Raw genomic sequence first — 26,880 nt, forward strand, 5'->3', positions numbered from 1 at the left:
TAGTAGAGGAACTGCAGGGGTAGGACTGTGTGATGCTAAACTCATGTAGTAGAGGAACTGCAGGGCTGTGTAGTAGAGGAACTGCAGGGGTTTGACTGGTGCTAAACTCATGTAGTAGAGGAACTGCAAGGGTGAGACTGCACTGCTAAACTCATGTAGTAGAGGAAATGCAGGGATGAGACTGGTGCTAAATTCATGTAGTAGAGTAACTGCAGGATCGAGACTGGTGCTAAATTCATGTAGTAGAGGAACTGCAGGGGTGAGACTGGTGCTAAACTCATGTAGTAGAGGAACTGCAGGGGTGAGACTGGTGCTAAATTCATGTAGTAGAGGAACTGCAGGGGTGAGACTGGTGCTAAATTCATGTAGTAGAGGAACTTCAGGGGTGGGACTGGTGCTAAACTCATGTAGTAGAGGAACTTCAGGGGTGAGACTGTGTGATGCTAAACTCATGTAGTAGAGGAACTGCAGGGGGTGGGGCTTTGTGATGCTAAACTCATGTAGTAGAGGAACTGCAGGGGTGAGACTGTGTAATGCTTAACTCATGTAGTAGAGGAACTGCAGAGGTGGGACTGGTGGTAAACTCATGTAGTAGAGGAACTGCAAGGTGGGACTGGTGCTAAACCTATGTAGTAGAGGAACTGCAGAGGTGGGACTGGTGCTAAACTCATGTAGTAGAGGAACTGCAGGGGTGAGACTGGTGCTAAACCCATGTAATAGAGGAACTGCAGGGGTGGGACTGACTGGTGCTAAACTCATGTTGTAGAGGAGCTGCAGGGCGTGGGGCTTTGTGATGCTAAACTCATGTAGTAGAGGAACTGCAGGGGTGAGGCTGGTGCTAAACTCATGTAGTAGAGGAACTGCAGGGGTGAGACTGTGTGATGCTAAACTCATGTAGTAGAGGAACTGCAGGGGTGTGTATTAGAGGAACTGCAGGGGTGAGACTGGTGCTAAACTCATGCAGTAGAGGAACTGCAAGGGTGAGACTGTGCAGTGCTAAACTCATGTAGTAGAGGACCTGCAGAGGTGGGATTGGTGCTAAACTCATGTAGTAGAGGAACTGCATGGTGGGACTGGTGCTAAACCCATGTAGTAGAGGAACTGCAGGGGTGTGACTGGTGCTAAACTCATGTAGTAGAGGAACTGCAGGGGTGAGACTGGTGCTAAACTCATGTAGTAGAGGAACTGCAGGGGTGAGACTGGTGCTAAACTCATGTAGTAGAGGAACTGCAGGGGTGAGACTGGTGCTAAACTCATGTAGTAGAGGAACTGCAGGGGTGGGACTGATGCTAAACTCATGTAGTAGAGGAACTGCAGGGGTGGGACTGATGCTAAACTCATGCAGTAGAGGAACTGCAGGGGTGGGACTGATGCTAAACTCATGTAGTAGAGGAACTGCAGGGGTGGGACTGATGCTAAACTCATGTAGTAGAGGAACTGCAGGGGGTGGGACTGGTGCTAAACTCATGTAGTAGAGGAACTGCAGGGGGTGGGACTGGTGCTAAACTCATGTAGTAGAGGAACTGCAGGGGGTGGAACTGGTGCTAAACTCATGTAGTAGAGGAACTGCAGGGGGTGGGACTGGTGCTAAACTCATGTAGTAGAGGAACTGCAGGGGTGGGACTGTGATGCTAAATTCATGTAGTAGAGGAACTGCAGGGGTGGGACTGTGTGATGCTAAACTCATGTAGTAGAGGAACTGCAGGGCTGTGTAGTAGAGGAACTGCAGGGGTTTGACTGGTGCTAAACTCATGTAGTAGAGGAACTGCAAGGTTGAGACTGTGCAGTGCTAAACTCATGTAGTAGAGGAAATGCAGGGGTGAGACTGGTGCTAAACTCATGTAGTAGAGGAACTGCAGGGGTGAGACTGGTGCTAAACACATGTAATAGAGGAGCTGCAGGATCGAGACTGGTGCTAAATTCATGTAGTAGAGGAACTTCAGGGGTGAGACTGTGTGATGCTAAACTCATGTAGTAGAGGAACTGCAGGGGGTGGGGCTTTGTGATGCTAAATTCATGTAGTAGAGGAACTTCAGGGGTGAGACTGTGTGATGCTAAACTCATGTAGTAGAGGAACTGCAGGGGTGGGGCTGGTGCTAAACTCATGTAGTAGAGGAACTGCAGGGGTGTGTATTAGAGGAACTGCAGGGGTGAGACTGTGTGATGCTTAACTCATGTAGTAGAGGAACTGCAGAGGTGGGACTGGTGCTAAACTCATGTAGTAGAGGAACTGCAAGGTGGGACTGGTGCTAAACCTATGTAGTAGAGGACAACTAACAAGTAATTGTAAATAGACTTACAAATAAGAATAAGTAACTTAAATCTGTGAGAAAAATTCCACCAACTGAGCCCTATCAGAGTCAGAGCTAGATTTGTATTAGTTAGAAAAAAATGTTTTTCTTATCCATTCATACACTAAAGTTTATTAAGTCAATATATTTAACCACACATACATTTAGCAAGAGCTAAAAAACACTACACCCAAGTTGAGCTATGGTTTTTAAATTAATCTGAAATCAGCATATAGGGTATCTTGCAGCAAAATTATAAATATAGGCTAAGCCCTTACAATCCGAGGGCTAGTTTAAGTTTAATTTTACCAAGTTTGTTATAAAGCTGCAATTTACCAGACCAACAAGGGTGAGCAAGTTAAAAAAGGGAAAGACAAAGCTTATCCCAGAGGACCCCTGACGTACGTTTCACAAAAAACGCTTCCTCAGAGGGGTGTGGAGCCGCTGCAAAATGTCATATTTATGAGTCTTTAAGACCCTCCTCGGGTATTGAGTGGATATGCCTGATTGCCAATAGTCGGATTGTCATTGGCTTCTGCATATGTCAATCACAGAAGTGGCAAGGGATAGGATAGAGTAGGGGGTAGTGGTTCCTGACGTAAGTGTGATGTCTGAAATGGGCGTGTTTGTTTACATTTACATCACTAGTATAGCCCTCATTGGATGATTGTATTGAACATATGTTCCACAGTTATACTGAGCCAGATATCTAGCATCTCAATAGACGGCATAGAACGGTTACTGCCGAGCAAGACCGCATATCATAGGCAAATAAATTCAATGCGTCCCCACTATATAATGTCAAAGAAGTTGCACCAAGCCGCTAATATTGGCCGGTTCACTGCCAGCCTCTCTCATTCACAGATCAAGAAATTGACACATATGGTGGCGCAACAACCTATACCGGAACAAAGAATAGCACTTTCAAAATTTGTCAACAAATCATTTTTATCGCTATCATCAAGGGACAAAATTGATCAACTCGATTAGATGCTGAACTTCCCATATGTTTGTTAGTCATAGGAGGCGTGCCAGAGCGTTAGTCATAGGATCAGCTCGATTGGATGATGAACTTCCCATATGTTTGTGTTAGTCATAGGAGGCGTGTCAGAGCGCGATGTGTAGCGCTCTAATTGGGCAATACGGCTTATCATATGTTCTGTTATATACGCATTAGTGAAGTTATTTACTATGCCCCCTTTATGAATAATCTGGTTGTAATATAAGTCCATTTACTGATCTGCTTGTCAAGTAGAACATAGAAAAAATAAATGGCAAAATATGTGCCAATCTTGACCCTTCCGATATTAGAGTAAGATTTGTTGCAAGTATCTAGATACTGTTGATTGTTGCCTATTTTATCACCAACATTATTGGGATATAGCGCATATAGCGCTGCTTAAGTTTTTATAAATAGGTAGCCCATGAGCTTAATCCGTCCTATGGCCGATTATACAGAGATCAGGATTACCTCCATGAAAGTTGCATTAATAGCACCACTATTTGTTAGGAAGTGCATTGATATCAGAAATGATTTTTAGTGATATGGACATTACTTTCTGCACAGATGTAATGGGGTATATATTAGAATATATGTGTAGAGGATAACCATATTTTCTTACTATTAGGTACTAGTTTTTGTTCCCAAGTACATTATTGGTGTGCTTTTTACAGACGGTATACTGGATTGTACTCAAACTGGATACTATAAGTGCTCTGGATGGCAATTTTGTTGAATGATTGCTGTACAGATCGCTTGTATATTATGCATATGAGTGGTATAAATTATAAAATCTGTGGGGATCGTGATAAATCTGTGGGGATCGTGATAAATATTTAGTAGTGTACTGATGAATGATCAAAAATAATGCATGTGAAAAGTGAAAAAAAGAACAAAATGTGGAACATACATATCTTAGTGTATACAAATTAACACTGTGGGTTTATAAATATATGATGATTTTCGTATATAAAACATTGTAAATTAAATAATAAAGTGAGGGATATAATTACCTCAAAGTTAAATTAGTGAGTTGAATTGGCTCTTAGTGAATATAGGTGAATCATAGTGTGAGCCATGAATCTATAAGGAGTGATAAAAAAAGGAGAGATTTATTGTCATGAGTGACACGGTGCCTCACTTACAGGTATACAAAATAATTATTGAAATCATTCATGCCATTTGGTTTTACTGAATTTAAACGATAAATCCATTTGCATTCAAGTTTAAGTAATGTTTTCTCAAGATTGCCTCCTCGTATTCCTAGTGAGGCTTTTTGAATGACCATATATTTCAGGTTAGTAGTGGAACACTTATGATGTATTTGAAAGTGTTTCGTGACTGATGTTAACTTTTTGCCACGTGCTTCATCTTTATTGGCATTTTTTATATTATTGGCATGTTCAAGAATACGCACCCTGATCTCACGGGTTGTCATGCCAACATAAATCATTTTGCATTGGCAAAAGAGAGCATATACAACCGCAATAGTTCTACAGGAAAAATGGGAGGCTAGATTATATGAATAGCCATCTTTATCTTGGATGGTTTTGGACTTCATTACATATGGACAGGCAGAGCAAGTACCACAGGGATACATCCCTGGGTTAGTATCCTTTTTCTTAAAAGATCTCACATAATGGCTGGATACAAGTCTATCCCTTAGATTTGTGGGTCTTTTGTACCCAATAGAAATTCTGTCACCAATAGTTTCTTTCAAAGAAGGGTCATTTTGTAATATTTTCCAGTGTTGATTAATTATTTTAGTTACTTCTGACATTTGTGGGTTATATGTAGTGATTAGTCTTGGATTGGACTCACTTGTATTTTTGACCTTTGGGACGAGTAAATTATCTCTGTGAATGTTCAGGGCCTTGTATTTGGCTCGTTTGACTGCTTTCTTACTGTAGCCTCGTGCTATTAGTCTGTCCATTAGGACTTTGCTTTCTGTGAGATATATGTCGACACTAGAACAATTACGTCTTAGACGCAGAAATTCCCCAAAGGGGATGGCCTTAAGGGTGCATGGTGGATGAGCACTAGATCTATGTAACAGAGTGTTAGTCGCTGTTTCTTTTCGATAGATAGTGGTGTTAATAAAACCATCTTCTTTCTTGAATATGGTTATATCCAAAAAGGAAATTTTGTGCTGATCAGCTGAATAGGTTAATTTGATGTTTTTATTATTCATGTTTACTTTCATCATGAACTGATCCAATTCCTGTGATGTCCCTTCCCATATGAATAAGACATCATCAATATATCTTATCCATAGCGGGATATGATCAGTATATTGTTGTAATTCAGTTGAAAAAACATCAAATGCCCCAAGAACAGGTTGGCGTACGTAGGTGCACAAGCTGTACCCATTGCGGTACCTTGCGTCTGTAAGTAGTACCTATCGTTGAAGGTGAAAAAATTATGTGTTAAGACAAACTGCAGTAGTTGGACCACAAATTTATTGTGATCTTCATTGTCATTAGTATTAGATGATAAAAAAAATACTTGATGGCTGCTATTCCGTCTGTATGTCTTATGTTTGTGTAAAGTGACTCAACATCTGCAGTGACGAACCACATATCATCAGATAGCTGTATGTTTTGTAATATTTGTAGTACCTCCATAGTATCACGGACATATGAAGGTAATGTAGTTAGATACTCTCTTAACCTTTGGTCAACATATCTGCTAGCATTTTCAGTTAGATTCTCATTCCCAGAAACGATAGGTCTACCGGGGTTGATTTGGGAGTTCTTATGCACCTTTGGCAAAAAATATAATGTGGCGACTTTCGGATGATCTATAGTTAAATACTTTTTCTCAGTATTTGTAATGATGTTATTTGCCCAAGCTTGTTTGACTAAGTTATTGTATTGTGTCCGGTATGAGCTTTGAGGGTTAAAAATCAGTTGTTTATAGCATGTAGAGTTAGATAGCTGTCTTGGTGAGACTGGTGCTAAACTCATGTAGTAGAGGAACTCTAGGGGTGAGACTGTGTGATGCTAAACTCATGTAGTAGAGGAACTGCAGGGGTGGGGCTGGTGCTAAACTCATGTAGTAGAGGAACTGCAGGGGTGTGTATTAGAGGAACTGCAGGGGTGAGACTGGTGCTAAACTCATGCAGTAGAGGAACTGCAAGGGTGAGACTGTGCAGTGCTAAACTCATGTAGTAGAGGAACTGCAGGGGTGAGACTGGTGCTAAACTCGTGTAGTAGAGGAACTGCAGAGGTGGGACTGGTGCTAAACTTATGTAGTAGAGGAACTGCAAGGTGGGACTGGTGCTAAACCTATGTAGTAGAGGAACTGCAGAGGTGGGACTGGTGCTAAACTTATGTAGTAGAGGAACTGCAGGGGTGTGACTGGTGCTAAACTCATGTAGTAGAGGAACTGCAGGGGTGTGACTGGTGCTAAACTCATGTAGTAGAGGAACTGCAGAGGTGGGACTGGTGCTAAACTCATGTAGTAGAGGAACTGCAGGGGTGGGACTGGTGCTAAACTCATGTAGTAGAGGAACTGCAGGGGTGGGACTGGTGCTAAACCTATGTAGTAGAGGAACTGCAGAGGTGGGACTGGTGCTAAACTTATGTAGTAGAGGAACTGCAAGGTGGGACTGGTGCTAAACCTATGTAGTAGAGGAACTGCAGGGGTGTGACTGGTGCTAAACTCATGTAGTAGAGGAACTGCAGGGGGTGGGGCTTTGTGATGCTAAACTCATGTAGTAGAGGAACTGCAGGGGTGAGACTGTGTGATGCTAAACTCATGTAGTAGAGGAACTGCAGGGGTGTGTATTAGAGGAACTGCAAGGGTGAGACTGGTGCTAAACTCATGCAGTAGAGGAACTGCAAGGGTGAGACTGTGCAGTGCTAAACTCATGTAGTAGAGGAACTGCAGGGGTGAGACTGGTGCTAAACTCGTGTAGTAGAGGAACTGCAGGGGTGAGACTGTGTGATGCTAAACTCATGTATTAGAGGAACTGCAGGGGTCAGACTGGTGCTAAACTCATGCAGTAGAGGAACTGCAAGGGTGAGACACTGCAGTGCTAAACTCATGTAGTAGAGGAACTGCAAGGTGGGACTGGTGCTAAACCCATGTAGTAGAGGAACTGCAGAGGTGGGACTGGTGCTAAACTCATGTAGTAGAGGAACTGCAGAGGTGGGACTGGTGCTAAACTCATGTAGTAGAGGAACTGCAGGGGTGAGACTGGTGCTAAACTCATGTAGTAGAGGAACTGCAGGGGTGAGACTGTGTGATGCTAAACTCATGTAGTAGAGGAACTGCAGGGGTGAGACTGTGTGATGCTAAACTCATGTAGTAGAGGAACTGCAGGGGTGAGACTGGTGCTAAACTCATGTAATAGAGGAACTGCAGGGGTGAGACTGGTGCTAAACTCATGTAATAGAGGAACTGCAGGGGTGAGACTGGTGCTAAACTCATGTAGTAGAGGAACTGCAGAGGTGGGACTGGTGCTAAACTCATGTAGTAGAGGAACTGCAAGGTGGGACTGGTGCTAAACCCATGTAGTAGAGGAACTGCAGAGGTGGGACTGGTGCTAAACTCATGTAGTAGAGGAACTGCAGAGGTGGGACTGGTGCTAAACTCATGTAGTAGAGGAACTGCAAGGTGGGACTGGTGCTTAACCCATGTAGTAGAGGAACTGCAGAGGTGGGACTGGTGCTAAACTCATGTAGTAGAGGAACTGCAGGGGTGTGACTGGTGCTAAACTCATGTAGTAGAGGAACTGCAGTGGTGTGTAATAGAGGAACTGCAGGGGTGAGACTGTGTGATGCTAAACTCATGTAGTAGAGAAACTGCAGGGGTGTGTAATAGAGGAACTGCAGAGGTGAGACTGTGTGATGCTAAACTCATGTAGTAGAGGAACTGCAGGGGTGAGACTGTGTGATGCTAAACTCATGTAGTAGAGGAACTGCAGGGGTGGGACTGGTGCTAAACTCATGTAGTAGAGGAACTGCAGGGGTGAGACTGTGTGATGCTAAACTCATGTAGTAGAGGACCTGCAGGGGTGGGACTGGTGCTAAACTCATGTAGTAGAGGAACTGCAGGGGGTGGGACTTTGTGATGCTAAACTCATGTAGTAGAGGAACTGCAGGGGTGAGACTGTGTGATGCTAAACTCATGTAGTAGAGGAACTGCAGGGGTGGGACTGATGCTAAACCTATGTAGTAGAGGAACTGCAGGGGTGGGACTGGTGCTAAACCTATGTAGTAGAGGAACTGCAGGGGTGGGACTGGTGCTAAACTCATGTAGTAGAGGAACTGCAGGGGTGAGACTGGTGCTAAACTCATGTAGTAGAGGAACTGCAGGGGTGAGACTGATGCTAAATTCATGTAGCAGGGGTGGGACTGTGTGATGCTAAACTCATGTAGTAGAGGAACTGCAGGGCTGTGTAGTAGAGGAACTGCAGGGGTGAGACTGGTGCTAAACTCATGTAGTAGAGGAACTGCAGGGGTGGGGCTGGTGCTAAACTCATGTAGTAGAGGAACTGCAGGGGTGAGACTGGTGCTAAACTCATGTAGTAGAGGAACTGCAGGGGTGGGGCTGGTGCTAAACTCATGTAGTAGAGGAACTGCAGGGGTGAGACTGGTGCTAAACTCATGTAGTAGAGGAACTGCAGGGGTGAGACTGGTGCTAAACTCATGTAGTAGAGGAACTGCAGGGGTGAGACTGTGTGATGCTAAACTCATGTAGTAGAGGAACTGCAGGGGTGAGACTGGTGCTAAACTCATGTAATAGAGGAACTGCAGGGGTGAGACTGGTGCTAAACTCATGTAATAGAGGAACTGCAGGGGTGAGACTGGTGCTAAACTCATGTAGTAGAGGAACTGCAGAGGTGGGACTGGTGCTAAACTCATGTAGTAGAGGAACTGCAAGGTGGGACTGGTGCTAAACCCATGTAGTAGAGGAACTGCAGAGGTGGGACTGGTGCTAAACTCATGTAGTAGAGGAACTGCAGAGGTGGGACTGGTGCTAAACTCATGTAGTAGAGGAACTGCAAGGTGGGACTGGTGCTTAACCCATGTAGTAGAGGAACTGCAGAGGTGGGACTGGTGCTAAACTCATGTAGTAGAGGAACTGCAGGGGTGTGACTGGTGCTAAACTCATGTAGTAGAGGAACTGCAGGGGTGAGACTGGTGCTAAACTCATGTAATAGAGGAACTGCAGGGGTGAGACTGGTGCTAAACTCATGTAATAGAGGAACTGCAGGGGTGAGACTGGTGCTAAACTCATGTAGTAGAGGAACTGCAGAGGTGGGACTGGTGCTAAACTCATGTAGTAGAGGAACTGCAAGGTGGGACTGGTGCTAAACCCATGTAGTAGAGGAACTGCAGAGGTGGGACTGGTGCTAAACTCATGTAGTAGAGGAACTGCAGAGGTGGGACTGGTGCTAAACTCATGTAGTAGAGGAACTGCAAGGTGGGACTGGTGCTTAACCCATGTAGTAGAGGAACTGCAGAGGTGGGACTGGTGCTAAACTCATGTAGTAGAGGAACTGCAGGGGTGTGACTGGTGCTAAACTCATGTAGTAGAGGAACTGCAGTGGTGTGTAATAGAGGAACTGCAGGGGTGAGACTGTGTGATGCTAAACTCATGTAGTAGAGAAACTGCAGGGGTGTGTAATAGAGGAACTGCAGAGGTGAGACTGTGTGATGCTAAACTCATGTAGTAGAGGAACTGCAGGGGTGAGACTGTGTGATGCTAAACTCATGTAGTAGAGGAACTGCAGGGGTGGGACTGGTGCTAAACTCATGTAGTAGAGGAACTGCAGGGGTGAGACTGTGTGATGCTAAACTCATGTAGTAGAGGACCTGCAGGGGTGGGACTGGTGCTAAACTCATGTAGTAGAGGAACTGCAGGGGGTGGGACTTTGTGATGCTAAACTCATGTAGTAGAGGAACTGCAGGGGTGAGACTGTGTGATGCTAAACTCATGTAGTAGAGGAACTGCAGGGGTGGGACTGATGCTAAACCTATGTAGTAGAGGAACTGCAGGGGTGGGACTGGTGCTAAACCTATGTAGTAGAGGAACTGCAGGGGTGGGACTGGTGCTAAACTCATGTAGTAGAGGAACTGCAGGGGTGAGACTGATGCTAAATTCATGTAGCAGGGGTGGGACTGTGTGATGCTAAACTCATGTAGTAGAGGAACTGCAGGGCTGTGTAGTAGAGGAACTGCAGGGGGGAGACTGGTGCTAAACTCATGTAGTAGAGGAACTGCAGGGGTGGGGCTGGTGCTAAACTCATGTAGTAGAGGAACTGCAGGGGTGAGACTGGTGCTAAACTCATGTAGTAAAGGAACTGCAGGGGTGAGACTGGTGCTAAACTCATGTTGTAGAGGAACTGCAGGGGTGAGACTGGTGCTAAACCCATGTAGTAGAGGAACTGCAGGGGTGGGACTAGTGCTAAACTCATGTAGTAGAGAAACTGCAGGGGTGAGACTGGTGCTAAACGTATGTAGTAGAGGAATTGCAGGGGGTGGGACTGGTGCTAAACTCATGTAGTAGAGGAACTGCAGGGGTGAGACTGTGTGATGCTAAACTCATGTAGAGGTGCTGCAGGGTCGAGACTGGTGCTAAACTCATGTAGTAGAGGAACTGCAGGGGTGAGACTGGTGCTGAACTCATGTAGTAGAGGAACTGCAGGGGTTAGACTGTGTGATGCTAAACTCATGTAGTAGAGGAACTGCAGGGGTTTGACTGTGTGATGCTAAATTCATGTAGTATAGGAACTGCAGGGGTGTGTAGTAGAGGAACTGCAGGGGTGGGACTGTGTGATGCTAAACTCATGTAGTAGAGGAACTGCAGGGGTGTGTAGTAGAGGAACTGCAGGGGTGTGTAGTAGAGGAACTGCAGGGGTGGGACTGTGTGATGCTAAACTCATGTAGTAGAGAAACTGCAGGGGTGAGACTGTGTAATGCTAAACTCATGTAGTAGAGGAACTGCAGGGGTGGGACTATGTGATGCTAAACTCATGTAGTAGAACTGCAAGGGTGAGACTGTGCAGTGCTAAACTCATGTAGTAGAGGAAATGCAGGGGTGAGACTGGTGCTAAACTCATGTAGTAGAGGAACTGCAGGGGTGAGACTGGTGCTAAACTCATGTAGTAGAGGAACTGCAGGGGTGAGACTGGTGCTAAATTTATGTAGTAGAGGAACTGCAGGGGTTAGACTGTGTGATGCTAAACTCATGTAGTAGAGGAACTGCAGGGGTTAGACTGTGTGATGCTAAATTCATGTAGTATAGGAACTGTAGGGTGTGTAGTAGAGGAACTGCAGGGGTGGGACTGTGTGATGCTAAACTCGTGTAGTAGAGGAACTGCAGGGGTGTGTAGTAGAGGAACTGCAGGGGTGTGTAGTAGAGGAACTGCAGGGGTTAGACTGTGTGATGGTAAATTCATGTAGTAGAGGAACTGCAGGGGTGGGACTGTGTGATGCTAAACTCATGTAGTAGAGAAGCTGCAGGGGTGAGACTGTGTAATGCTAAACTCATGTAGTAGAGGAACTGCAGGAGTGAGACTGGTGCTAAACTCATGTAGTAGAGGAACTGCAGGGGTGATACTGGTGCTAAACTCATGTAGTAGAGGAACTGCAGGGGGAGACTGTGTGATGCTAAACTAATGTAGTAGAGGAACTGCAGGAGTGGAACTATGTGATGCTAAACCCATGTAGTGGTGGGACTGGTGCTAAATTCATATACAGTACAACTCCAAAAATCCGGACCCCAGAAATCCGGACAACCTGAGAATCCGGACTCTTGAGTGATTACAACTTCCGGGTGTTGGTTTGTCACTGCGCATGCGCAAATTGGCATTCAGAGCTGCAACAAGCGACGGCACACAAAGGCAGGGAGAAATCTGAGCTCCACAACTGCGCACTACAGTTTACCATACATGACCGGTACCTGTGCAGGTATTTATCATCTTTACACTGCACAGTACCGTTATACCTGTATACTGTAGTGTACTGTACCAATGTTTCCTAAAGTGGATAAGGGTTCTAAACAGAAGCAGAGGAGAAACACTGTGAAATCACTGGGCACAGCAGAAGCTGCATCCACAAGCGGTTCACCGGGCGCAGCAGATGCTAGTGCTCCGTGAACAAGCAGTTCAGCATGTGCCAAAGAAATACCTGTAACGGAAAGGAATGTACATATGCAGGTGCAGAACTCTATTTTAATAAACAAGGTGATCTGTACAGTATTTATTTATAATAAAAAAAACATTAGCACGTCTTCTTTTTTATTTACAGGTATTTTATCAGCAATGTCCGAGAATCCGGAAAATACAAAAATACGGACCAGGCAAATCCCAAGCAGTCCGGATTTTCGGAGTTGTACTGTAGTAGAGGAACTGCGGGGGTGGTGCTGTGTGATGCTAAACTCATGTAGTAGAGGAACTGCAGGGGTGGGACTGTGTGTTGCTAAACTCATGTAGTAGAGGAACTGCACCTGTAAGTCACCACAGACTCATCATTCATACACCAGGAAGCCAGGTTGGTGCTGGCTTCCTGGTGTATGAGTGATAAGTTTGGGGTTGCTTACAGGTCAATGGGTGACAGGTTGGTGCTGTGAATGAGTGATGAGTCTGGGGTGACTTACAGGTGTATGTATGGGTGACAGTTTGCTAGTGCCTTCCTGGTGTATAAATGATGAATCTTGGGTGACTTGTAGGTATATGGGTGACAAGTTGGTGGTGGCTTCCATTTCTTTTTGGTGACTTTTATAGGAGTGTGGATAACTGTGGTGACCACTGTGGTCAGACACATTGGGTCTCGTACAGACTTTTGCGGGTTATAATATAGAGGGCCCTTTGTGCTAGTATAAAAAAAAAAAATTCTTGCAAGGAGATCAGTGTTACCACAGTGATCAGCTGACTATACAAACGCAATTCATATGTTTTTAATGAGAGAGACTTGTCTACTATACAATACATAATATTAGGGGTCTCTGGACGTAACAGATTTTTTTTTATTCGGCCTAAAAAATGCCTTCCAAAAGCAGGGAAAGTCTTTCAAATTAGGGGTTTAGGAGACGACCCATTCTCATCATGCGCATGAAAGTGCTTGATAAACATTTGTAGACTTTCATTTCTGTAATACAAACAATTTAGCAGTGGTGCCGTTTGTGAGCAGAACACAGGAGGTGCTGCAGCCTGAGTTTGTTAAAAAATACTATGTGCATTTGTATACTTCAGGAGAATCAGAATCCGGAAGTAGATGGCTGATCGTGCGTTGGGCGCCTGGGCTAGAGGGGCACAGGGGCGACTGCGTTAGAGCTGTGATTCTCTAGTAGATGGCTGATCGTGCCGTGGGGCGACTGCGCTAGACGGGCACGTGGAGCTTGGGCTAGAGCTGTGATTCTCTAGTAGATGGCTGATCATGCCGTGGGGCGACTGCGCTAGAGGGGCACGGGGGCACCTGGGCTAGAGGGGCGCCTGGGCTAGAAGGGCACGGGGGCGCCTGGGCTAGAGGGGCACGGGGGCGCCTGCGCTTGAGCTGTGATTCTCTAGTAGATGGCTGGTTGTGCCGTGGGGCGCCTGGGCTAGGGGGGCATGGGGTGCCTGTGGTAGAGCTGTGATTCTCTCTAGTAGATGGCTGATTGTGCTGGGGGGCGCCTGCGATAGAGGGGCCCGGGGATACTGCGTTAGAGCTGTGATTCTCTAGTAGATGGCTGATTGTGCTGTGGGGCGCCTGCGCTAGCGGGGCACGGGGGCGACTGCGTTAGAGCTGTGATTCTCTAGTAGATGGCTGGTTGTGCCGTGGGGCGCCTGGGCTAGAGGGGCACGGGGTGCCTGTGCTAGAGCTGTGATTCTCTCTAGTAGATGGCTGATTGTGCTGTGGGGCGCCTGCGCTAGAGGGGCACGGGGGCGCCTGCGTTAGAGCTGTGATTCTCTAGTAGATGGCTGATTGTGCTGTGGGGCGCCTGCGATAGAGGGGCCCGGGGATGCTGCGTTAGAGCTGTGATTCTCTATTAGATGTTGGGGTAATCTGAAGGGTGTTTCACAGCTGCGAGCCTGAGGTGAATAGACCCATGTTGTTGTTGTCAGTGATGCACATTGTGTAATGGATTTAAGAACTATTACATCATAACTGTCCCTATAAGAGGTTAATAACGGCCCTTCTCTTGCAGTGAGCACAGTTTGTGACATGGGACAGAGATGCCAATTGTCCATGGGGAAACAAAGCAGGTGAGTTCTGTGCCTTGCTTTGGCTCCTCGCCACCAGTCTTATTGTTGGCTCCTTTTATCACAGAGGAGCCGTGCCATCATTCCTCTTCCCCTTTTCTAGTTATTTCCCTCTTGCAGAATTTGTTGCTGAATGCCCCTCATCTCTCGCCCCTTTATCTCGGGGACCCAGCTCTTCCAGTCATTACTGCTGAACCCTCTGCTTGGCAGCTACTGTGTTGTTGGCACCGACCTGTAAGCCCAGGAATGCTGCCACAGTTTTACTTTGGATGTGTAACGTGTGTGGGAGAAGCCCCTGGGGGGAGTAAGCCGCCACCCCCTTTCACTTTAGAATGGTCACAGCCAAATGTTAGGTTTCTCCCTTGTCATTTTGCCTCGTTCCTAACTCTCTTGGTTACATTTTTCACTAGTAGGTTAAATGACCGCACCAGTGGCCGTCATCTCTGTGTGTAACTCCTGCACATTGACTGGTAAACTGATTAGCTGTGGCATATGCATATAGCCATGTCCTGCTTAGCAGCTGCTGTGTGAGTTACCCCTTTGCATCTCCTGCTATAGTCTGTACTGAGAAACTAATAAAACCTGTGCATGACCTACAGAGGTGCAAACTTAGCCTGAAGATCTTTTATTCTTGTCTTTTTTTTCTTCTGCAGGTCCCAGGTATGAAAACACAGTTGGATTTCCGTGGCGTCACCTGCCTGCCGCCCAACGCTGCTTTCAAAAGCGAGCATGGCAGGGAAGGGCGCGACAATCTGGATGAGGAGTCTGTGACCACTGAGGGAGTCTCTGCTCCTAGTCCCCAAAGTGAGGCAGTCACCAATGATCTGCAGGAACTGTCGTTACAGCCCGGAGCCAACATGCTGATTCCCAGCCATACGCTCCGACCCAGCACTCCTCCCCTGAGTGAGCGTAAAAATGGTGAGTAACATCCACTTGTGTAGACCCGCTATGTCGCCTGTCGCCATAGTCCCGCTATGTTGTCTGCCGTGAGTCTGGGTCTGGCTAAGCCCAGGGAAAATGGTTCCTAACATACTTTTACGTGTGTAGTGACTATGTGATTGTACATCTGTCTCCATACAAATAACAGGGTTGGTATAATTCCTCTGTAGTTGCAGAACTCTCATTGGCTGATGAGGACAGTAGTTTTGTTATTGGACAATGAGGATATAGCACAGGTATGTGGTTTTATTCAGGATGGGAATACATAAGCAGAGTCCCCTTTTAGGCAACAGGAAGTTTCTTCCAGCTATAGATACCACCACGCTGTAGGAGTCAGCTCAAGTGAGTATGTTGGCAGCAATTATAAACTTTGTTAATAATTAACTGAAGGACAAGCTGTGCGGGTTGGGTGGTGCCCGCTTCTGGCGCAGCACAGTGTGGCATCAAACGAACAATATGCAGATAACCCAACTTCCCCTGGCCCAATTTCTGAATATGAAACTGCTGACATGGTTGTTTGTGGGATTTCCAATCCGTCAGATGACGCTGGTTATACACTGTCTTATGGACTTGCCGTGGCGAGAGCTTTTTTCATTGTTAGATGTTGTGATTGGTTCATATATTAATAACAAGACTGTGTTCTGCCGCTCATCACATATTAGTACCGTGTGTACGCTGCTTACTACATCACATGACTGTTTTCTGCAGATCATCACATATTAGTACAGTGTGTGCGCTGCTTACTGCATCACATGACTGTGTTCTGCCGATCATCACATATTCGTACCGTGTGTACGCTGCTTACTGCATCACATGACTGTGTTCTGCCGCTCATCACATATTAGTACAGTGTGTACGCTGCTTACTGCATCACATGACTGTGTTCTGCCGCTCATCACATATTAGTACAGTGTGTACGCTGCTTACTACATCACATGACTGTTTTCTGCAGATCATCACATATTAGTACAGTGTGTGCGCTGCTTACTGCATCACATGACTGTGTTCTGCAGATCACATATTAATTCCGTGTGTACACTGCTTACTACATCACATGACTGTGTTCTGCAGATCATCACATATTAGTACAGTGTGTACGCTGCTTACTACATCACATGACTGTTCTGCAGATCATCACATATTAGTACCGTGTGTACGCTGCTTACTACATCACATGACTGTTCTTCAGATCATCACATATTAATTCCGTGTGTACTCTGCTTACATCATCACATGACTGTTCTGCAGATCATCACATATTAGTACCGTGTGTACACTGCTTACTACATCACATGACTGTGTTCTGCAGATCATCACATTAATTCCGTGTGTACGCTGCTTACATCATCACATGACTGTGTTCTGCAGATCAATACATATTAGTACAATAAAGATTATTATTTGTTGCACACACAAATTTGGTCACATGACTGTGTTCTGCAGATCATCCCATATTAGTACAGTGTGTATGCTGCTTACTGCATCACATGACTGTTCTGCCGATCATCACATATTAGTACAGTGTGTGCTGCTTACTGCATCACATGACTGTGTTCTGCAGATCATCACATATTAGTACAGTGTGTACGCTGCTTACTGCATCACATGACTGTGTTCTGCCGATCATCACATATTAGTACAGTGTGTATGCTGCTTACTGCATCACATGACTGTGTTCTGCCGATCATCACATATTAGTACAGTGTGTATGCTGCTTACTGCATCACATGACTGTTCTGCCGATCATCACATATTAGTACAGTGTACGCTGCTTACTGCATCACATGACTGTGTTCTGCACATCATTACATATTAGTACAGTGTGTACGCTGCTTACTGCATCACATGACTGTGTTCTGCCGATCATCACATATTAGTACAGTGTGTACGCTGCTTACTGCATCACATGACTGTGTTCTGCCGATCATCACATATTAGTACAGTGTGTACGCTGCTTACTACATCACATGACTGTGTTCTGCAGATCACATATTAGTACAGTGTGTACGCTGCTTAATACATCACATGACTGTGTTCTGCAGATCATCACATATTAGTACCGTGTGTACGCTGCTTACTACATCACATGACTGTTCTGCAGATCATCACATATTAATTCCGTGTGTACTCTGCTTACATCATCACATGACTGTGTTCTGCAGATCATCACATATTAGTACCGTGTGTACACTGCTTACTACATCACATGACTGTGTTCTGCAGATCATCACATATTCCGTGTGTACGCTGCTTACATCATCACATGACTGTGTTCTGTAGATCATCGCATATTAGTACAATAGAGATTATTATTTGTTGCACACACAAATTTGGTCATATTATTATTTCATTAAAAATCTGTACTGAAAGATACATTGGATACGGATCTATGAAGCATGAAAGTAGTAGCTAGGGGGGAATTCTAGGACATGGCTACCTGGTCCTGTGGTTTTCCCCAGCTGGGCTTTCTCTGTCTCCTATGCAGAACTTTTTGTCTGGTGTGAAAAAAGCTGTAAATAATGCTTTCAAAAATAGAAATGCAAAGTGATTTGAACAGAAGAAAAATCTAAATCAAATAAATAAATATCTGGTGTGACCACCGGTTGCCTTCAAAACAACATCAGTTCTTCTAGGTCAGGGATTTTGTTGGCAAATTATCAGGTGCAGGATTAAACAATTATACCAACTGGTGATAATGATCATCAATTTAATATGTAGATTGTAAAGCAATCCTTAACTGAAACAGAAAAAGCTGTGTAGGAGGAATTATACTGGGTGTGGAACATAACTCTAACAAGGTGTGGTTGCTGAAGATAGTTTAATGACAAAAGTCTAACACCATGACAAGACACAAGGTAGTTGTACTGCATCAAGGGCTCTTCCAGGCAGACAAGGCAGATAGAGGTTTCCAAGCTCCTCTGAAGAAGCACAAAGAAACAGACAGCACTGAGGACCACAGATGCAACGGTCGGTAGCAGATGAGTCACATAGTGTTTTCTTCCCATCAAAAGATCTCCAGCAGTGCCCTCAGCTAAGCGAAGCCAGTGGCCCCTGGTACACCCATCTACTATCCAGAGAATTCTTTATGGAACCATGCTGCATAAACGGTTGCTTAACAGACCTCATAGAATGGATGAATGCTAGCTGTCTCAAAGTGAACCCGGACAAAACAGATTTACTCTTGGTGAGGGGACCCCGAGCATCAAAAATATTCCACGATCACCCAACTGGCCTGGAGCTTGGAGGCTCTGAACTCGTTAGTTCAGCAAAGGTACAAAACCTTGGAGTGCTGATTGACGATGGACTATCTTTTAAACAGCATATTTCCTCCGTAATAAAATCTGCCTACTTTCATCTGAAAAACATAGCCAGGATACAACACTTAAAGGGACACTGAACGCAATTTTTTTCTTTCGTAATTTAGATAGAGCATGCAATTTTAAGCAACTTTCTCATTTACTCCTGTTATCAAATTTTCTTCATTCTCTTGGTATCTTTATTTAAAATGCAAGAATGTAAGTTTAGATGCCAGCCCATTTTTGGTGAACAACCTTGGTTGTTCTTGCTGATTGGTGGATACATTCATCCACCAATAAAAAAGTGCTGTCCAGAGTACTGAACTAATAAAAAAGCTTAGATGCCTTCTTTTTCAAATAAAGATAGCAAGAGAACGAAGAAAAATTGCGCTCTTTTGCGCTCTCTCTCTCTCCCCTCTCTTTTGCGCGCTCTCTCTCTCTCTCTCTCCCCTCTCTTTTGCGCTCTCTCTCTCCCCCCTCTCTTTTGCGCTCTCTCTCTCTCCCCCCTCTCTTTTGCGCTCTCGCTCTCTCTCCCCTCTCTTTTGCGCTCTCTCTCTCCCCCCTCTCTTTTGCGCTCTCTCTCTCCCCTCTCTTTTGCGCTCTCTCTCTCCCCTCTCTTTTGCTCTCTCTCTCTCTCCCCTCTCTTTTGCGCTCTCTCTCTCTCCCCTCTCTTTTGCGCTCGCTCTCTCCTCTCTTTTGCGCTCTCTCTCTCTCTCTCTCCTCTCTTTTGCACTCTCTCTCCCCCCCCTCTCTTTTGCGCTCTCTCTCTCTCTCTCTCCCCTCTCTTTTGCGCTCTCTCTCTCTCTCTCCTCTCTTTTGCGCTCTCTCTCTCTCTCCTCTCTTTTGCGCTCTCTCTCTCTCTCTCTCTCCTCTCTTTTGCGCTCTCCCCTCTCTTTTGCGCTCTCTCTCTCCCCTCTCTTTTGCGCTCTCTCTCTCTCTCCCCTCTCTTTTGCGCTCTCTCTCTCTCTCCCCTCTCTTTTGCGCTCTCTCTCTCTCTCCCCTCTCTTTTGCGCTCTCTCTCTCTCTCTCCCCTCTCTTTTGCGCTCTCTCTCTCTCTCTCCCCTCTCTTTTGCGCTCTCTCTCTCTCCCCTCTCTTTTGCGCTCTCTCTCTCTCTCCCCTCTCTTTTGCGCTCTCTCTCTCTCTCCCCTCTCTTTTGCGCTCTCTCTCTCTCTCCCCTCTCTTTTGCGCTCTCTCTCTCTCTCCCCTCTCTTTTGCGCTCTCTCTCTCTCTCCCCTCTCTTTTGCGCTCTCTCTCTCCCCTCTCTTTTGCGCTCTCTCTCTCTCTCCCCTCTCTTTTGCGCTCTCTCTCTCTCTCCCCTCTCTTTTGCGCTCTCTCTCTCTCTCCCCTCTCTTTTGCGCTCTCTCTCTCTCTCCCCTCTCTTTTGCGCTCTCTCTCTCTCCCCCCTCTCTTTTGCGCTCTCGCTCTCTCTCCCCTCTCTTTTGCGCTCTCGCTCTCTCTCCCCTCTCTTTTGCGCTCTCTCTCTCCCCCCTCTCTTTTGCGCTCTCTCTCTCCCCTCTCTTTTGCGCTCTCTCTCTCCCCTCTCTTTTGCGCTCTCTCTCTCTCCCCTCTCTTTTGCGCTCGCTCTCTCCTCTCTTTTGCGCTCTCTCTCTCTCTCTCTCTCTCTCTCTCTCCTCTCTTTTGCGCTCTCTCTCTCTCTCCTCTCTTTTGCGCTCTCTCTCTCCCCCCCCTCTCTTTTGCGCTCTCTCTCTCTCTCTCTCCCCTCTCTTTTGCGCTCTCTCTCTCTCTCTCCTCTCTTTTGCGCTCTCTCTCTCTCTCCTCTCTTTTGCGCTCTCTCTCTCTCTCTCCTCTCTTTTGCGCTCTCCCCTCTCTTTTGCGCTCTCTCTCTCCCCTCTCTTTTGCGCTCTCTCTCTCTCCCCTCTCTTTTGCGCTCTCTCTCTCTCTCCCCTCTCTTTTGCGCTCTCTCTCTCTCTCCCCTCTCTTTTGCGCTCTCTCTCTCTCTCCCCTCTCTTTTGCGCTCTCTCTCTCTCCCCTCTCTTTTGCGCTCTCTCTCTCTCTCCCCTCTCTTTTGCGCTCTCTCTCTCTCTCCCCTCTCTTTTGCGCTCTCTCTCTCTCTCCCCTCTCTTTTGCGCTCTCTCTCTCTCTCCCCTCTCTTTTGCGCTCTCTCTCTCTCTCCCCTCTCTTTTGCGCTCTCTCTCTCCCCTCTCTTTTGCGCTCTCTCTCTCTCTCCCCTCTCTTTTGCGCTCTCTCTCTCTCCCCTCTCTTTTGCGCTCTCTCTCTCTCTCCCCTCTCTTTTGCGCTCTCTCTCTCTCTCCCCTCTCTTTTGCGCTCTCTCTCTCTCTCCCCTCTCTTTTGCGCTCTCTCTCTCTCCCCTCTCTTTTGCGCTCTCTCTCTCTCTCCCCTCTCTTTTGCGCTCTCTCTCTCTCCCCTCTCTTTTGCGCTCTCTCTCTCTCTCCCCTCTCTTTTGCGCTCTCTCTCTCTCTCTCCCCTCTCTTTTGCGCTCTCTCTCTCTCCCCTCTCTTTTGCGCTCTCTCTCTCTCTCTCTCCCTTCTCTTTTGCGCTCTCTCTCTCTCCCCTCTCTTTTGCGCTCTCTCTCTCTCTCCTCTCTTTTGCTCTCTCTCCCCTCTCTTTTGCGCTCTCTCTCTCTCTCTCTCCCCTCTCTTTTGCGCGCTCTCTCTCTCTCCCCTCTCTTTTGCGCGCTCTCTCTCTCTCCCCTCTCTTTTGCGCTCTCTCCCCCCTCTCTTTTGCGTTCTCTCCCCTCTCTTTTGCGCTCTCTCCCCTCTCTTTTGCGCTCTCTCCCCTCTCTTTTGCGCTCTCTCCCCTCTCTTTTGCGCTCTCTCTCTCTCTCCCCTCTTTTGCGCTCTCTCTCTCTCTCTCCCCTCTCTTTTGCGCTCTCTCTCTCTCTCTCTCTCTCCCCTCTCTTTTGCGCTCTCTCTCTCTCTCCTCTCTTTTGCGCTCTCTCTCTCTCTCCCCTCTCTTTTGCGCTCTCTCTCTCTCTCTCCCCTCTCTTTTGCGCTCTCTCTCTCTCTCTCCCCTCTCTTTTGCGCTCTCTCTCTCTCTCTCCCCTCTCTTTTGCGCTCTCTCTCTCTCTCCCCTCTCTTTTGCGCTCTCTCTCTCTCTCCCCTCTCTTTTGCGCTCTCTCTCTCTCTCCCCTCTCTTTTGCGCTCTCTCTCTCTCTCCCCTCTCTTTTGCGCTCTCTCTCTCTCTCCCCTCTCTTTTGCGCTCTCTCTCTCTCTCCCCTCTCTTTTGCGCTCTCTCTCTCTCTCCCCTCTCTTTTGCGCTCTCTCTCTCTCCCCTCTCTTTTGCGCTCTCTCTCTCTCCCCTCTCTTTTGCGCTCTCTCTCTCTCTCTCTCCCCTCTCTTTTGCGCTCTCTCTCTCTCCCCTCTCTTTTGCGCTCTCTCTCTCTCTCTCTCCCTTCTCTTTTGCGCTCTCTCTCTCTCCCCTCTCTTTTGCGCTCTCTCTCTCTCTCTCTCCTCTCTTTTGCTCTCTCTCCCCTCTCTTTTGCGCTCTCTCTCTCTCTCTCTCCCCTCTCTTTTGCGCGCTCTCTCTCTCTCCCCTCTCTTTTGCGCGCTCTCTCTCTCTCCCCTCTCTTTTGCGCTCTCTCCCCCCTCTCTTTTGCGTTCTCTCCCCTCTCTTTTGCGCTCTCTCCCCTCTCTTTTGCGCTCTCTCCCCTCTCTTTTGCGCTCTCTCCCCTCTCTTTTGCGCTCTCTCTCTCTCTCCCCTCTTTTGCGCTCTCTCTCTCTCTCTCCCCTCTCTTTTGCGCTCTCTCTCTCTCTCTCTCCCCTCTCTTTTGCGCGCTCTCTCTCTCTCCCTTCTCTTTTGCGCTCTCTCTCTCTCTCCCCTCTCTTTTGCGCTCTCTCTCTCTCCTCTCTTTTGCGCTCTCTCTCTCTCTCCCCTCTCTTTTGCGCTCTCTCTCTCTCTCTCCCCTCTCTTTTGCGCTCTCTCTCTCTCTCTCCCCTCTCTTTTGCGCTCTCTCTCTCTCTCTCCCCTCTCTTTTGCGCTCTCTCTCTCTCTCCCCTCTCTTTTGCGCTCTCTCTCTCTCTCCCCTCTCTTTTGCGCTCTCTCTCTCTCTCCCCTCTCTTTTGCGCTCTCTCTCTCTCTCCCCTCTCTTTTGCGCTCTCTCTCTCTCTCCCCTCTCTTTTGCGCTCTCTCTCTCTCTCCCCTCTCTTTTGCGCTCTCTCTCTCTCCCCTCTCTTTTGCGCTCTCTCTCTCTCTCCCCTCTCTTTTGCGCTCTCTCTCTCTCCCCTCTCTTTTGCGCTCTCTCTCTCTCCCCTCTCTTTTGCGCTCTCTCTCTCTCTCTCCCCTCTCTTTTGCGCTCTCTCTCTCTCCCCTCTCTTTTGCGCTCTCTCTCTCTCTCTCTCCCTTCTCTTTTGCGCTCTCTCTCTCTCCCCTCTCTTTTGCGCTCTCTCTCTCTCTCCTCTCTTTTGCTCTCTCTCCCCTCTCTTTTGCGCTCTCTCTCTCTCTCTCTCCCCTCTCTTTTGCGCGCTCTCTCTCTCTCCCCTCTCTTTTGCGCGCTCTCTCTCTCTCCCCTCTCTTTTGCGCTCTCTCCCCCCTCTCTTTTGCGTTCTCTCCCCTCTCTTTTGCGCTCTCTCCCCTCTCTTTTGCGCTCTCTCCCCTCTCTTTTGCGCTCTCTCCCCTCTCTTTTGCGCTCTCTCTCTCTCTCCCCTCTTTTGCGCTCTCTCTCTCTCTCTCCCCTCTCTTTTGCGCTCTCTCTCTCTCTCTCTCTCTCCCCTCTCTTTTGCGCGCTCTCTCTCTCTCCCTTCTCTTTTGCGCTCTCTCTCTCTCTCCCCTCTCTTTTGCGCTCTCTCTCTCTCTCCTCTCTTTTGCGCTCTCTCTCTCTCTCCCCTCTCTTTTGCGCTCTCTCTCTCTCTCTCCCCTCTCTTTTGCGCTCTCTCTCTCTCTCTCCCCTCTCTTTTGCGCTCTCTCTCTCTCTCCCCTCTCTTTTGCGCTCTCTCTCTCTCTCCCCTCTCTTTTGCGCTCTCTCTCTCTCTCCCCTCTCTTTTGCGCTCTCTCTCTCTCTCCCCTCTCTTTTGCGCTCTCTCTCTCTCTCCCCTCTCTTTTGCGCTCTCTCTCTCTCTCCCCTCTCTTTTGCGCTCTCTCTCTCTCCCCTCTCTTTTGCGCTCTCTCTCTCTCCCCTCTCTCTCCCCTCTCTTTTGCGCTCTCTCTCTCTCTACCCTCTCTTTTGCGCTCTCTCTACCCTCTCTTTTGCGCTCTCTCTACCCTCTCTTTTGCGCTCTCTCTCCCCTCTCTTTTGCGCTCTCTCCCCTCTCTTTTGCGCTCTCTCCCCTCTCTTTTGCGCTCTCTCCCCTCTCTTTTGCTCTCTCTCTCTCTCTCTCTCTCTCTCTCTCTCTCTCTCTCTCTCTCTCTCTCTCTCTCTCTCTCGTTCCTTGTTAGTTTGGGGTTGTGGATTTGGTCCTCAATGCTGAGCAGTACAGGCAGATACTTGCCCATCATGCAATGCCATCAGGGAGGCTTGATGAGACGGAAACTACTGAGGCTCCCTAATCCCACAGAAGAACCGTACAACCTACCAGCCGGCAAGTGACATTGTGGTCACAGCAATTATTAAAGGGACACTAAACCCACATTTTTTTCTTTCATGATTCGGAAAGAGCAGCAATTTTAAGTAAATTATCACATTTTCGTAGCTTGCTATATAAATGTAGCCACCAATCGACAAGCGCTATCCAGGATCCTAAACCAAAAATGGGCCGCCTCCAAAGCTTTCATTCATGCTTTTTCAAATAAAGATAGCAAGAGAACGAAGAAAAATTGATAATAGGAGTAAATTAGAAAGTTACTCAAAATTTCTGCTCTGTATCATGAAAGAAAACATTTTGGGTTTAGTGTCCCTTTAATTTTGATTTTCTCCACTCACTTTGCATTTTGTTAAAGAAGCATAAAACCCACATTTTTAATTTAATGATTTAGACAGAGCAGCAAGTTTACCTCTATTATCTAATTTGCTTCATTTTCTTTTATTGAAAAACATATCTAAATAGGCTTAGTAGCTACTGATTGGTGCCTCGTGTGATTGGCTCACCCATGTGCATTGCTATTTTTTCAACAAAGGATATCTAAAGAATAAAGCAAATTAAACCATAGAAGTAAATTGTAACATATAAAATTGTATCTGAATAATGTAAAAAAAAATTGTGTTTCTCTCTAATTTATAAACTACTACAGGACGATAATAACATGCACAATAAACAGACTTTCCTACATCATGTGACAGCCAATTACAAAAGCATATACTCTGAGTTCTTGCACATGCTCAGTAGTGTCACAAAGTGTATATAAAAAGGTTGTGCACATTAAGATAATGGAAATAAATTGCTCTATTTTTAATAATGAAAGTTTTAATTGTTAGTGTTCCTTTTAACATTTCTGTTTTTGAAAGTATTTTTACTGTACAGCATTGTGCGCATGCATCAGCGTAAGGTGTCAACACCGGCCAGTTGGTAAATACTCAGCACTTGTGCGCATGCATCAGCGTAAGGTATCAGCAGCGGCCAGTTGATAGTCAGCACTTGTGCGCATGCATCATTGTAAGGTGTCAGCAGCGGCCAGTTGATAGTCAGCACTTGTGCGCATGCATCATTGTAAGGTGTCAGCAGCGGCCAGTTGATAGTCAGCACTTGTGCGCATGCATCATTGTAAGGTGTCAGCAGCGGCCAGTTGGTAATTAGTGGGGGTAGGGGGCGTGACACGAGTCAGCTGCTATAGTCTGGGGGGCACAATGGTAGCGAGCTTCTCTGGTCTGTGGGGGGCACGATGGTAGCGAGCTTCTCTGGTCTGTGGGGGGCACGATGGTAGCGAGCTTCTCTGGTCTGTGGGGGGCACGATGGTAGCGAGCTTCTCTGGTCTGTGGGGGACACGATGGTGCCAACCTTCTCTGGTCTGTGGGGGGCACGATGGTAGCGAGCTTCTCTGGTCTGTGGGGGGCACGATGGTAGCGTGCTTCTCTGGTCTGTGGGGGGGACACGATGGTAGCGAGCTTCTCTGGTCTGTGGGGGGCACGATGGTAGCGAGCTTCTCTGGTCTGTGGGGGGGGACACGATGGTAGCGAGCTTCTCTGGTCTGTGGGGGGGACACGATGGTAGCGAGCTTCTCTGGTCTGTGGGGGGCACGATGGTAGCGAGCTTCTCTGGTCTGTGGGGGGGACACGATGGTGCCGAGCTTCTCTGGTCTGTGGGGGGCACGATGGTAGCGAGCTTCTCTGGTCTGTGGGGGGCACGATGGTAGCGAGCTTCTCTGGTCTGTGGGGGGCACGATGGTAGCGAGCTTCTCTGGTCTGTGGGGGGCACGATGGTAGCGAGCTTCTCTGGTCTGTGGGGGGGCACGATGGTAGCGAGCTTCTCTGGTCTGTGGGGGGGACACGATGGTAGCGAGCTTCTCTGGTCTGTGGGGGGCACGATGGTAGCGAGCTTCTCTGGTCTGTGGGGGGCACGATGGTAGCGAGCTTCTCTGGTCTGTGGGGGGGCACGATGGTAGCGAGCTTCTCTGGTAAGGGGTTTTATATGGGGTGACACATGATGCACAGCTGTTGCTGTTGTATATTAGGTAGTGCGCTGCATCATTTGTCCTGTATCTAGGTTGTTGTTGCATCTTTGTTAGACAGGAATGTTTGTGCGCATGGTTACTGCATATAAATGGTTACAAGGACAGATAAGTATGCACAAGTACTAGCACTGTATTATCTAACACTAAACACTGCGCGCAACTTCCTCCGGCACCCACAGTGACGGAAACTTCCTGAGAGCTCACAGCCACTTCTGCAATGTGCTTGTTCCTGCTCAGACACCAATCTTCTCTCCTTGTTTCCCACAGTCCTACAGCTGAAACTGCAGCAGAGAAGGACACGCGAGGAGCTGGTCTGTCAGGGAATAATGCCACGTAAGTACCCTATGGGAGCGCAAAGGGGGGCAATACAGGATGGGCGTAGCATCCCCAAAAACCACTTCAAACTGAAAGGGGAAGTAACGCCTATAGACAGCACTGGATCTCCTGCAATTGCCTAAAAATTAGTTGTCATTAGTAGAAATGGTCTGTGGCACACTCAGGGGCCCTCACAGCGATGCTATAAGTTGCACAGCCAGTAACATGCAAGGACACACACACACGCAGATATACAGTAGGGTGCACAGCCAGTAACATGCAGGGACCACACACACGCACAGATATACAGTAGGGTGCACAGC

At 47.2% G+C, this 26,880-nt stretch overlaps 1 protein-coding gene across 1 annotated transcript in view; it reads left to right on the forward strand.

Annotated features, from left to right (window-relative positions):
- Positions 1 to 26,880, forward strand: part of MRTFA (myocardin related transcription factor A) — a 269,522-nt gene that overhangs the window by 39,496 nt on the left and 203,146 nt on the right. Inside the window, exons 2-4 of the mRNA XM_053721388.1 lie at positions 14,431 to 14,488; positions 15,139 to 15,403; positions 26,510 to 26,575. Coding sequence (XP_053577363.1) covers positions 14,459 to 14,488; positions 15,139 to 15,403; positions 26,510 to 26,575 — 361 coding nt within the window. The 5' untranslated portion in view covers positions 14,431 to 14,458. The remainder of the gene's footprint in view (positions 1 to 14,430; positions 14,489 to 15,138; positions 15,404 to 26,509; positions 26,576 to 26,880) is intronic.

The sequence above is a fragment of the Bombina bombina genome, chromosome 7 (assembly GCF_027579735.1).
Source record: "Bombina bombina isolate aBomBom1 chromosome 7, aBomBom1.pri, whole genome shotgun sequence".
NCBI lineage: Eukaryota > Metazoa > Chordata > Amphibia > Anura > Bombinatoridae > Bombina > Bombina bombina.